This window comes from Asterias amurensis, chromosome 18, assembly GCF_032118995.1.
Source record: "Asterias amurensis chromosome 18, ASM3211899v1".
Classification (NCBI taxonomy): domain Eukaryota; kingdom Metazoa; phylum Echinodermata; class Asteroidea; order Forcipulatida; family Asteriidae; genus Asterias; species Asterias amurensis.
This window is the reverse complement of record NC_092665.1, coordinates 3,443,292-3,456,564: the sequence shown is the minus strand read 5'-3', so window position 1 is coordinate 3,456,564 and position 13,273 is coordinate 3,443,292. Positions and strand designations below refer to the sequence as shown.

At 42.1% G+C, this 13,273-nt stretch overlaps 2 protein-coding genes across 3 annotated transcripts; both read right to left on the bottom strand.

The window, feature by feature from the left end:
- Positions 1 to 260: 260 nt before the first annotated feature.
- Positions 261 to 6,790, bottom strand: LOC139950472 (proton-coupled folate transporter-like). 2 transcript variants are annotated; one of them, XM_071949163.1, is made up of 7 exons: positions 6,756 to 6,790; positions 5,183 to 5,951; positions 4,064 to 4,325; positions 2,642 to 2,773; positions 2,083 to 2,166; positions 1,106 to 1,262; positions 261 to 789 (listed from the first exon to the last, which is right to left on the bottom strand). In XM_071949163.1, exons 2-7 carry the CDS (start codon positions 5,894 to 5,896, stop codon positions 696 to 698), a joined length of 1,443 nt encoding a protein of 480 aa, XP_071805264.1. In that variant the 5' UTR covers positions 5,897 to 5,951; positions 6,756 to 6,790; the 3' UTR covers positions 261 to 695. The 2 variants fall into 2 exon arrangements, with proteins under 2 accessions (XP_071805264.1, XP_071805265.1); XM_071949164.1 differs by lacking the exon at positions 6,756 to 6,790 and having other exon boundaries at positions 5,183 to 6,189.
- Positions 6,791 to 7,523: 733 nt separating this feature from the next.
- On the bottom strand, positions 7,524 to 12,858 carry LOC139950601 (monocarboxylate transporter 12-like). Its single transcript, XM_071949358.1, has 4 exons — positions 12,466 to 12,858; positions 11,630 to 11,770; positions 10,396 to 11,202; positions 7,524 to 10,141 (listed from the first exon to the last, which is right to left on the bottom strand). The coding sequence occupies exons 1-4, from the start codon at positions 12,665 to 12,667 to the stop codon at positions 9,996 to 9,998; spliced, it is 1,296 nt and encodes a 431-aa protein (XP_071805459.1). The 5' UTR covers positions 12,668 to 12,858; the 3' UTR covers positions 7,524 to 9,995.
- Between the last annotated feature and the right edge of the window lie 415 nt (positions 12,859 to 13,273).

Below are 13,273 nucleotides of genomic sequence, written 5' to 3'. Positions count from 1 at the left end.
AATTTTGTTTTTTCTTTTACATTTTACTTTTACTCTACCATAACAATTTGTGTACATATTTTGTTACAAAATGTGAAATAAATATCAACGTATCCAAGAGGGATTTGATTGATAAAAAGAATAAAAAGTTGAAAGCTAAAAATTACAAAAGAGTTAATTGGGTTTCATGTACTCGGTGTACATTATGTTTCTGCGGAGTCTGATTTTAGAGGATACGATAAGCTACGAGTGACAAACTAGAAATTAATGCCATGGATGACCTCTTTGGCCTTGGTGCCTCAAAGTTTCCTGTAGGCGCATGAAAACGGATGTGCCCTCTCAAAGATGGAAAATCTGGGCTTCATGCCCTCGTCATTATCACCATTTCAGTGAGGAGAAATTTCAGTGTGATGATATGTTGAGTCTAAAATCAGTCACTCGCTCTAATGAGATTTATCTACATGGTGTCACAGCGCAATGTTTCTAAATTATCATTTTGGTTGTGCCTGCCTGCATGGTGGAGAAAATGACAAGCTACTCTTCATATTGGAAAACCTTTTCTCTGATCCACTTCTCTAGCTCTGAAGATAATGTTCAATCTTGGAATCTCCTTGCAGTCTGAAAATCCAGGGGGCCCCAAAAGGTCCCTGAAACTTGAATCGTGGTACATTTCTCTACTTTGTCGGTGATGACTAGCGCATACACGCCGGGTGCCCTTATTTGTTTGGACCCGAGCTAGCTAGTAGGGCGCCCTCTTTGTACTCGGTGTAGTTGGCCACACCCGAAGTCATGTTCCAGCATTGTATGCACCTAGAAAATAAAATAATTTGAGATAATGGTGAAGTTCATTATAATATCTGTTTGTTTGCGACCCTTCACCTTTGGTTTTTCTGGCGTACATGTAGACTCCGTGCACACTACGTGTGTCATCTTGAGAGTTGAAATGTTTATACAGAACTGACTCCCAAAGTGATGGAAAAGAGATGCTTTCTTACGCCAGGGGATTTATATGACGATGTTTAAAAGATGAATTGCGCATGACGTCATTGACCACCATCTTAAATGTAGAACAGCATACAAATTTTATCCAAGATGGTTGCCAATGCAAGGGTTCCGTTCTACTTACATGATGAGAGTGGATGGTATCACCGCGAGGCCAGCCATTAGTTTAAAAATAAACTGCGGATCATCAGCAACAGTCATTGTGTAGATCGAGCCGAATATAACGGGAGCCAATGAACTTGCCAGACTTTCTATGGCCATAGTCACGCCAAACAAGCTCCCTAAAAAATAGAATAATTTCCACACAGATATGGTTTACCAAAGTTGCTTTGAAGTTCGAGAAGTTAATTATATTCGAATGTCTGTCAAAACTAAGCAAATACATACATTGTGCATAATAGTTCAACCCTAACCCTCCTATTAGGTGATGGTGGGCTGCCTTGCAATGGGCGACTGCCTCTTTTCTTGTTACTGATATATACATGATATTTTTACAGGATTCGGGGAAAGTACTGAGTATACAGTGCTATTAACACACATCGGTGTATGGGTAAAAACCAAAATTCATATTCTTTACCCCTATGCAAATTTAACATCTCTTATATTATTGTTGTGGTACCCGCTGCCAAAACATAGGATTCGAACTGCCTCTAGCTATCGGGAAAACTCTAGTCTAGTTGGTAAGACACTGCTCTAGAATTGCAAGGGTCATTGGTTCGAATCCCACCCGAGTAACGTGGCTGTGATATTTTTTTCACAGTACATGTATACAGTGCTTACACACATCTGTGTATGGTATAACAAACAAAATTAATATCGTTAGTCCAAAACTACCAGCTATAGTGGGGCGCTCTCAAAAGTCTACCATAAAGTCTACCTGACCCCCCCCCCCCCTTTCGCACACTATTACGTTAATATTCTTGAACCAATAATATTTATAACGTAAGAAAGGGAGTCGGTAACAACAATCTGGATGCAATTAAAACTCTGATTTTGTACCTTGTTTTTTTTCAAATTGTTTGTGATAATTAGCCGAACATGCATGTGTAAAATTGTGAATTTTGCTATTCTGACACGGTATCATAAAACTTGAACACTCACCGAAATGTTGTTTCTTTGCATACTTGGACACACTGGCTGTCATGACTGCACCCGGTAAAATACGAAAACAGCCAAAAAGAGCAACTGGAGGGAAACAATGATTATTAAGATTATTAAACCTCATTCGAATGTTGAATCTACTTTGATGTCTGGTGTACATTTCACAATGTTTTTAAATTCTTTACTGAACGCAGTTTTACAAAAGTTTAATCTGAAATTCATTGGACTCGAAATATTGTGGCTTGGTCATTGCTTAGAACTATTTACCCGGGAGCGGAGTAAATTGGTACTTGTGCGGGTACAAAGTCACTTATTGGGTGCGTTCGATTAGCTTCCCCGGGTCTACCCCCAGACTGCCCCGGTACGTTCGGAGCTTTGTCGTCAATCCAGGGGCTCACCCGGGTCAGCCCCAAGTGCCTTGCTTGTGGAGTGGGTCACTTGGGGGCTGGGAGGTGCAGACGTCACCACGAGAGGGTGAGTGATCGTTCGTTGAGCTCTTAATACCAGGGGCTCACCCGACCGAGTGAGCACCGCGCGGGGTAGCACACATTAAACTTACGTAAAAATAATCCGGCATCCGTCCGAGCATAGATCGGTATAACAGTGCTGATCAGCATCGACAAGATACCGATCTGGATTATCATGTCGTCGTCAAAATATCTCTTCAGGACCTTGGCTCCAACCAACAGACCTGAAACAAAGATAATAAATAAATGCAAATACATGTACTGTAGAGGGATTGACATGACGTCACTGACCACCATCTTTGGGTGCTCATTCGGGTGTGCCCCTGACAAGAGCTAATCGAACGATCGCTCGCCCTCTCGTGGTGACGTGGACGTCATGCGTGCACCTCGAGCCAGCCCCCAAGTGACCCGTTCCACAAGCAGGGCACTTGGGGCTGACTGGGGTGAGCCCCTAGAACGACGTCAAAGCTTTTCGAACGTACCGCGGGCAGATTGGGGTCGACCCTGAAAAAGTGTACGCGCTGTGTGTATGAATCTTGGTTTATGCTAGCCTTTCACGCCCGTGCACATAAGATGGCCGCCAAATGCAAGGGGTACCTACCAAGCATGTCATCGAGGCTTTTCTCTTACCTCAGTTCATGCCTTATTGCTGTGAACAGGGGTTCGGAAAAAAAATTCTGACGAAAAATTCACCGACCGAATTTGTTTCTAGAAGCAGTTCATGATGTAGGTGCGTGACTAGACTTGTGGACAAGTCGTTCAATGTCTGTCGCGGTGATAGTGTTCCGACTCTCCCCGCAATTCCCGCGGTATTCTACAACTGCTGTCACGACTACGGTCCCGTGGGAGTAGAAGTCGGCAACCAACAGTTCGCGCGAGAGCAGTGATATCGCCATAGCACCGGGGAACTCGACTATCTCACCGCGTGGGACCATTAACGACTTGTCCACAAGTCTAGTGCATGACCTCTTGAAAATTCATGCATAAAAGAAAAAAGAAATTTGGCGATTTTTCATGGTACCAAGTTATATATCATGCATAGATCATCACCATGGAACATTGACTAGTGGTTGAAAAGTGGTCGCCGCTCAAGCTTGCCCTATAGTTGCTGGCACCTTGACTGCGCACGTAGTTCCCATCACACACCCACCTTTGCTTTAAAATTATTTTATCTCAATTACAACATTATCTTTCTTTTTTTAGTATGAGTTATAGGCTAAGCCAATGGGAGACTTTTGGGACGCTTGGTGGCAGCAGACTTACCAGGTAAAATCCATTGTTCTCGGTCATGTGCGCACGCTCAGAACTACGTAAACAATGGAAATTTACCTGGTAAGTCTGCTGCCACCTAGCGTCCCAAAGTCTCCCATTCATAGTATATATTTGGTAGAAAGTCGTCTTGGACTATTACTTAGGATCGTTATTACCTGCACTACCACAGTGAGTTCTCAACGTTTCGACTAGTCTTGATAAATAAAATAAAAAGGTTTCGAGTATTACATTTATTTACTTACCTGTGGAACATGACACTAGTTTCGCTACACCAAAGTAACCAATTAGAGATGGTGACCAACAGAAGGGCGTTCCCAACACATAGATTTGCACCGAGATTAAGAAGTAGATGGTCAGCATCGTGTAAATGAGAAGGCTTATACAGTACAACGCAAGAATGGTGTTGCATTCTCCAGTATCAGGATCCCTGAACACTGCGAGAATATCCTTACACATTGTGAGAACGGCTCCTCGTTTGGGTTGATCGTCTGTGGTGGGCTTTTCCTGCGTGGATAAAGAGACCAAGGGTCGATTTCAGTAAATATCGCTAGGCAATTTTTTTGGCTAAGCAAGAAATGACGGGAGTACCTGTTTATACAGCAATATGTTGTATTCTGGCTGTAACCTATATTTGCTAAGCTTAACTTTGTTTGCGCTAAGCAATTTTTGTGTACTTATAGCACTTAAATCTTTTAACGATGCCAGTGTGCGGATTGGGTTAAATTCTTTTTTTTTGTCTGAGTGAAAGCGCCCTCTTCTGACCCAACTTCTTTCAGCCCTTGCACCCGGCAAATCCAATGTTACAAGCACGAGCAGCAGAGGCGCAATGTTTGTGATCAACTTGACTTTAATAGCCACCCCCCGTGTACCAGACGTGTCACCTAAATTCATAGGGTGTGTTTTATCTGACCCGGGCCCAATTTCGTGAAAGCCGTTTAGCAGAAAATATTGCCTAGAGATGTTCTTTGCTATTAAATGAGGTACCAGTCGCAACGGTGTAGTAAACTAAAATTATGAAGTGTTGGCTGGCAACTTGTTCCTGTTGTTAGTTAGCCTTTCGTCAGGGTGCACGCGGCACACCCCCAGATGTCAAGCACGATCCCAGACATCACGCGCTGGTCTTTTTTCGTGTGTGACATGTGGCCATGGGCGCCGCCGCGTGCACCTTGAATCTTCAGAATCTTCAAAAATTTATACTGTATGAAAACGCTTTTTAAAATTCAGCTTTGACTGACGACTAACTACTATGGAGATTCCGCTGTGCTTAGCAAGTTAATTGGTTAACAGGATTTGTGAAACTGGGCCCAGCTTGTAACATTAACTTAAATTACTATAAGTTCCAAATACTACCAAGTTCTTACCTCTATTATCGGTGGATAAATAGCAACAAAGACAGTAGTTCCAAAACAAATGATAAAGAGGATGACGAACGGAGTTATGAAGCCAGCGCCCTCTATTAAATATCCGGTGCCAAGCTGTGAAAACCCCTGCGCAGAGAAGCTCAAAATTTGCAGATAAATAATGTACACTGCTCGCTCTCTTTCCGCATTTACGTAAATTAAATACTTTGTCATCATCGCATATTGGAGAAAGACCCCTCCTCCAAGCGCCATAAAAGTGGATGCTAGAAGAGTTAACCACGGCGATAGTCTTAATGCCAAAACGACAACATAAACGGCCATATAAAGGGTCATTCCAATGCATGGTAAAACGGCCACAAATCGTAGCTGTTTGTAACTACGGGCGCCATCACTCCACGTCGAAAGCACAATAACAACTAACAGCGCTGGTAGGCCACTTAGCATGGCACCAACGAAGGCAACAGAAGATGTCTGTTCTTGAATTAACGCGTTGGCCTCGTCACTCCCAGTGGTGTTGGCTTGCTCGCCGGAGCACGGCCCACCCGATGTTTTATTCTTGCCTTCATACCCCAGCTCAAATGAGACCAAAAACTCAATTGCTTGAAGTGATGCTGGACCCATCGCTCCTAGCTGAGCTCCCACGACAAACGCGTAGATATAAACGGCTAGTGATGGTGTGGCGAACCGTCTTGAAGGATTTGATGCCTGGTCCATGTTTTAAGTCAATGAAGCACTCTACCCGTTTTAGGTGGAACAAATACCATCAAGTCTGGAAGAAAAAAAGGACAAAATCCAAAGTAGTTTTCAATAAATATACACGGCACTGGCTATAGGCTGTAGCACTGTTCACTAAAACTATACACTGACAACCCTCGGGTCAGATTGACCCATTTCTGGGTCAGGTTGAACCGAGATTCGTGTCAAAATGATCGACCCGGAATAGGTCAATCTGACTCAGAAACCGACTTTAAATCCCCTTAGTCAGCCCAATATTGTCCGGGTCATTTTGATCCGGCAACTAGTCAGGCCCCATCGGATACGGAATCCGGGTAAATTCTGACCCGTTTTTTATCAGAGGTGTTATATATCAGGAAACCCCAATGTCTTTTCATAGCACTATGTGTATGATAGCTTCCCGTGGTATTTTGTGGAAAGATCTAATAGTGGCTTTGTACTGTGAACTTAATAGTCTCCACAGTCTACTCTGGTATTTTGTGGAAACAGCCAGTTGGCATGAGAGTGCACTTATAGTGGTTTGTGTACTGTGAACTAGTCTCCACAATCTCATGTGGTATTTTGTGAAAAGAGCCAGTAATTGGGCAGGATAGTGCACTAATGGTGGCTTGTGTGCTGTGAACTTAGTCTCCACAGTCTACTGTGGTATTTTGTGGAAACAGCCAGTTGGCATGAGAGTGCACTATCATTATTTTCTTGCCACTTCGGTGACCAATTTAGCTCAAATTTTCACAGGCTTGTTATTTTATGAAATTACCAAACGTGTACCTTCCCTTTAAACATATAGTAAACACAAGCAGATATAAATAAATTTATTCTCTCAAAAACTAAAACTCACCTCGACACTTCAATCCAGCCTCTGCTCCTCTCTGCTTATAAAGTCACAACATATTGGTATAATTTGTTGTACCTTCAAATCTTAGTCGTATACACCGCGTATGGTACCAGCAACTTAAAAGGTGATCCACGCAGATTTGAATAATAGTTACTTTGTGCGGGTAGGTCAAAATGAAAATATTTAAATCAGAAAGAGATAGATGCAGACATACTATATTTTGTATTACTGCACAGTTATGTGTTGAGAAAATGAAAGATGTTTAATAGGCATACGGACTTGGTCATAAACTCTAATATTATTCAGGCTTGTATAACGGTGAGAAAAGGGCGTCTGTGTCGACCATTATTGTGACCTTTGACATTGCGTTTTCACAAAAGAGCCACGGAGCATGGTCTTCATGTGTATAGGCACGATGTGTAAAAACATTCAATCGTATGGCGATTGTTTCGTCTGATTTGTGATCAATATAATAAAATAATGAATACAGTATTGACCCATCTCAAAACTTACTAGGCTGTTATATTTTATATTCCCATATATTTATATGGAAATTATGACACAAAATAATAACTTTTACATTGTGAGCCGTGTAGTAGCCAGCCTGCCAGGAAGGCATTAAAAATGTTCAAAAATAAAATAAAAAGACACATGAAACATGATTGGATTGTTTCATGAGGTAATTTCTCACTAAAACATTAAAGTCTTTTATTCTTTATCTGAAAGCACACACATTCGTCCAAACAGGGTGTTTTTTCTTTCATCATTTTCTGGCAACTTCGATGACCGATTGAGCCTAAACTTTCACAGGCTCGTTGTTTTATGTTAATGATGGGATACACGAAGTGAGAACACTGGTCTTTGCCAAACGTGTACACTGCCTTTAAAGCCATTTGACTCTTTCGGTACAGACAAAAATTAAAAACTCACATATTTACAAATAACTTACAGGGCTTTCAGAAGGTAATGGTGAAAGACTTATCTTGAAATAATTATTAATCCATGAAATGCTTTACTTTTTGAGAAAACATTAAAACAATATCAATTACGGATTTATTTTAAACACATGTCATGACACGGCGAAACGTGCGGAAACAAGGGTGGGTTTTCCCGTTATCTTCTCCCGACTCCGATGACCGATTGAGACTAAATTTTCACAGGTTTGTTATTTATAGAAGTTGTGATACACGAAGTGTGGGCCTTGGACAATACTGTTTACCGAAAGTGTATAATGGCTTTAAGAGAGGCGTATACAGAACAACTCAGCGGGTACCAATGAAATTACAACATCACTCCACCTTGTGGCCTCTCCAGGATCTCTTCTCGCATCAATTGATATAATTGAAATCGGACGTGTATAGAAATCTGAATAATGACTGGATATGCGGGTAGGTAATTCGATTTGACGTATTTATTTTGTTAAAAAAATATCAAAGTTTGCACAAGTCAAGAATAAAAGCCACTCTTGATATAAGGGGCTACAAAAAATAAAATATTTAAGGCAGTGGACACTATTGGTAATTACTCAAAATAACTATTCGCATAAAACCTTTCTTGGTGACAAGTAATGGGGAGAAGTTGGTGGTATAAAACATTGTGAGAAACCGCTCCCTCTGAGGTGCCATAGTTTTGGAGAAAGAAGTAATTTTCCACAAATTTGATTTCGAGACCTCAAGTTTAGAACTTGAGGTCTCGAAATCAACCATCTACAAAGCGCACACAACTTCGTGTGACAAGGGTGTTTTCTTCTTATCTCACAACTTTGATGACCGATTGAGCTCAAATTTTCACAGCTTTGTTATTTTATGCATATGTTGAGATACACCAACTGTTAAGGCTAGTCTTTGACAATTACCAATAGTGTCCACTACCTTTAAGATGAACTCCGAAGGTATAGAAAACAAGCGTCTCCTGAAGACGAGCAGAGTACACTGTTCGAAACATCGAGACCACAACGGCTCTTTTCGGAGGCAACACTCCCTCAAAAGAGATATTTCACCATGGTTATACCCGCAAGTCTCCTTCTTATATTTATAGTTACTCTCCGAAGGTAGGAAGTGGGGACGAAAATGGCCTATTATAAAGACCCTTTCCATTGTGTTAATTACTTTCACGCGTGCGTACTAACCCTATTGGTTTGCAAACGACCATATTTTGACCGCGAGCGCGCACTGTGTGTATATGCTACGTGTTGTTTTATAGTAAGTTGGGGGTGATATGCATGCTATAGGGACCTCTCACACGAGCATGAGACTTGAATCAAGTCTACTGAGAGTTGCACTCAGCAGACGCACAGTCGCGCCTGCGTCAAGCCGCCATTAGCCTAGACTTGACTCAAGCCCCCATCCCGTGAGAGTCTTTTTATTGTCAGTCCCGTCGCCTGACGCCAATAAAATTTTGCGCGGCTAGTCCCCGAACCTTCGCGGGTTGGCATACACTATTATTTAGGGACCTCTCGCACGAGAACGGGACTTGAATCAAGTCTACCATATGCCGCTTACAACGCAGCACGATGTCCCCTACTCTTGCCAACTAAAATGTTAGTGCTCATGCGCTATGTGTCATTAAACAAGAATGGAGTGGTCAGTTTTGTCTAGCCTCTTTCTCTCCACTGCAGGAGGAAAGCCTCTTCACAAATCCCCCATTTCACTATATCACGAGCTGTTTGTTGCCCATACAATACCCCTTATTTTATCTTCTGTTTTGTCACCCTCTTTTTTGTCCGGTTTACGGGGACTTTGGAACGCTAGGTGGCAGCAGACTTAACTGGTAAATTTCCATTGTTTACGTAATTCTGAGCATGCGCACTTTACCGAGAACAATGGATTTTACCTGGTAAATCTGCTGCCACCAAGCGTCCCAGAAGTCTCCCATTGGTTGTTTTGATGCCCACCTATAAACTGTCATACCTCCTTGTAGGTGACCTGCCCATCTCCACTTCTTTGACTTGGTTTTTATGGATTGTTGGATGAAAGATGTTGGATTTAGTGTGAATTTTAAGCCCCCCCCCCCCACACACACACTTTGATGAGTCTTCCGTGGTAGTCATTTTTTATTACATGGGCTGTTACATTTGTTTACTCCTATCGTTATCAGGTCTATTTAGCTCTAAAGATACACATATAGTGCAGATTGTGGAACACGGATATCGAATAGTCCAAAGCCATTGATGTCTTACAGCACTGACCCACACACAGTCAATGGTTTTAATACAGACAAGTGGTTTGTGTTTGAAATGAGATTTTATTTGCCCACGGTGTCATCGGCTATTCCGGGCTCAATCCTCTTCAGATAAGGAAACAAGAGTGTCGGTAGGAATCCCAGGAAAAATAATCCACCGAAGATAGCAAAAAGGACGAAGTAGCTCCCATTCACATCGTAGAGGGCGCCTGTGAAAAATGAAGGGAAAAAGAACGGCGATTTATAATATGCCTTTTTCGAAACCACGGCTACGGTTTAGGGTTCGGCTTCAGGCTTGAATGCAAAGCATGCGCAATATTTTCAAAACAACCGCGGGGCCAAGCTAGCCTGAGCCGAATCTAAAGCCAAATCCAGTCGTTTCGGAAAGGGTCAGATACGATCAGTGTTTGCAGTAAGTGGTTGAAATTTCACCAGAGTGTATGCCTTTGTCTGTATTACTTACCTGCCAGTACAGGACCAAGCAAGCCAGCTACACCGCTCAATAGAGAAATCATCCCAACTGCGGATCCGAAGTTATCCACTCCTACAAAGTCACGCACTACTACCAAAACAATGGTCTGATAAAACCCAACTCCGAATCCCAAAATGGCCGATGATAGCACAAAGTACGTGTATGTACCAAGTAGAGTTATGAGAATCGAACCTCCACAGACGAGCATAGTAAGTTGGTAGATCACTTGGGCGGATAACTTTCCGCATATAACTCCACATAGCAGACGCCCAACAATGCTGGTGATACCCGAAATACTAAACAGGAATGCTGCATCTGTGTTCAGGATACCCAATGACGTAGCAAACGAGACGAGGTAGATTGAGAAGCAGTAATACGCAGAGACGTAGGTGCAGTGTGCGAAACAAACTACGCAGACGCGGTAACTCGAACGTAACAAATTCAGCCGAAATAACTTCACAATAGTTGTAGCATGACATTTTTTCTTTGACTTTGGAGACTTTTCAACCGTTCTGTTGTTTAGCTTGGCCATCTCTTGTTGTTCCTGGACTTTGTGGTGAGGTTTTACGGGGCGAAAGATCGCCCCAGCTGCAATCGTATTAGCTAAAATAGCACCCATGATAATAATGGTACCTCTCCAACCGTAAGTATCCAATAGAGTTTGCACCAATGGGCCGTATACAATCATTCCTATTCCAATACCACAGCTTCTTAACCCACAGGCAAGACCGTAACCTTTATTAAAGTATTGAGCAAGGACGACAACAGAGGGCGTGTAGAGAATCCCAGAGCCGAGTCCTGAAAATGACAAACAGATTATTTTAGACTGTAGATTTTTATTTTCTTAGTTTCGGTCTGGATTTATACTTAAGGGAAACCATTATATTAAAGTGTCTATATCTTGAGGAAGTTTTCATACAGGGCGCCACCCACAGTTTGTCTTAGACAGGTTGTTTTGTACAGGGAACCCCATCGTGATTTATACAGTATTGTGAATACCCAGATTAGTTACATAAACACATCAAAATACGAAATATTTGTTTGTCGTACAGAAACGCCTGGTAATTTTTTAATTGCCTGCTTTCAAAATAACCTTTCTGTGGCAGACTATTGGCGGCGTTCTTTTCTTCTGTTCTAAATTATGTCATTTTTTGAACGACAAAATGAAGCTCTGCATTGAAACATCATTATTACAGATATCAATGACCACTTTGCTGTTACTCACCTATGACAACACTTGCGACGTAAAACGAGTAAATATTGCTGGTAAGGGCGCCCCATATCATGCCAATTAGGGTGCAGAATCCACCAATCATTGCGGTGATACGGCAGCCAAGAACGTTCCCCAAAGCACCCCCAATGGTAGCTATGAAGAAAACAAAAACCACAAAATACTCATTCAAGTCATTCTCAAATTATTTTGATAGAAAGGTGTATGCGAAACTATTATTTGGTTTTATCCTTACATCGATGTGTGTAATCATGAGAACGTACTACAATGAGACCTCTTGCGTAGGGGTAGACTTGACTTAAGTCCCAATCCCGTGCCATCATCCCCAGGAAACTACTGTTTTGTGATGCTCTGCATTCCAAAACCTGTTCCGCATGCTCATTTTGACGGCGAGCGCGCACTGTACTGTATGCTACGGGTTGTTTCATAGTAAGCTGAGGTAACAGCTTAGGGACCTCTCACCCACACGAGAATGGGACTTGAATCAAGTCTAGCGTAGGGGCGCCTTTTAGGCCATTTTCAAAACCACTCCAGATTCGGCTCAGGCTATAGCTTTGCCCAAAGGTTGTTCGTTGTGACCAATGTGCGTGCTTTGCGTACGTGCTCAGGGTTTCAGACGAGAGAACGGAGCCTGAAGCCGAATCCAAAGCCGAAGCCGTTGATGCTTCGAAGAGGGCCCTTACCTTTTGCACTGACGTCATCTCGCCGCCATGTTAGAAAAGAAATGATGACGAAACAATGGACATGCACAGATTTGTGTTGCAACTAAACACTGACAAAACTGTACAATACAGAAAATAAAAGAAATACTGATTTGAAAAAGTTTTCACCTCCGAAGAATGTCGATGACGTCATAATACTAGAGATTGCCGCAGTCTCCGCCGTGGTGCTCCTAAACTCGTTCTGGAAACTTGCAAAGAGTATTCCCGTGCAGTGGTTTACTCCAACTATGAGAAGGCTATTACTGAACGAGGCGAAGACTACGATCAGCTTCCAACTGCAACTGTAGTTTCTTTGACGACATTTTGCCATGGTTCACCGCCTGTATGTAGTCGCAAATCAGCCGCTATACAGTCGAAGATTCTCAACAAACAGATCTCAACAACGGCCTTGAATGAATGACAAACTATTTCAAATGTTTCAAAATGATCTATACTAACATTACCAGGTGTGTGCAGAGTGCTGTTTATACACTCTTGTACAAAATATGACCCTTTACAAAATGTGACCCCACCAATTGTACATGAATCAATTGTATACAAATTATAAAACATTTTTATTCTTCCACACTGGGTTCAATTTGTAGAGTTGTGTTGAATTGCCGCTTGACCTTTCCATTTATTTATTTTATCCGTAGACTTTGCCCTTTAAAGGCGCTGGATACTGATAATTACTTTGGTAACAAGCAATATGGAGAGCCGTTGGTAGTATAAAACATTGCAATAAAAGTTAATGGCCTGACGTGTCGACCCTAGCAGAGTCTTTCTCCAGCCTCTTACGTTTTATCAGGCCGTGTCCATAAACACTTCGCAATGTCCACCCCCCTCCCCCAACCCCAAAAAAGAAACAAATACTATAGACTCGGTTCAAGTCTGTGGCCGTGCAGTTTATTCTACCCGACAGTAATATAAAACATTG

Coding starts and splice junctions, on each gene's coding strand:
- LOC139950601 (XM_071949358.1), bottom strand. CDS start 12,667: ATGGCAAAATGTCGTCAAAGAAACTACAGTTGCAGTTGGAAGCTGATC. Junction 11,771..12,465: donor GTCATCGACATTCTTCGGAG/GTGAAAACTTTT, acceptor TTTTCTTCATAG/CTACCATTGGGGGTGCTTTG. Junction 11,203..11,629: donor CGTCGCAAGTGTTGTCATAG/GTGAGTAACAGC, acceptor TGTCATTTTCAG/GACTCGGCTCTGGGATTCTC.
- LOC139950472 (XM_071949163.1), bottom strand. CDS start 5,896: ATGGACCAGGCATCAAATCCTTCAAGACGGTTCGCCACACCATCACTA. Junction 1,263..2,082: donor TGCAAAGAAACAACATTTCG/GTGAGTGTTCAA, acceptor TCTATTTTTTAG/GGAGCTTGTTTGGCGTGACT. Junction 790..1,105: donor ATACCATCCACTCTCATCAT/GTAAGTAGAACG, acceptor TTTATTTTCTAG/GTGCATACAATGCTGGAACA.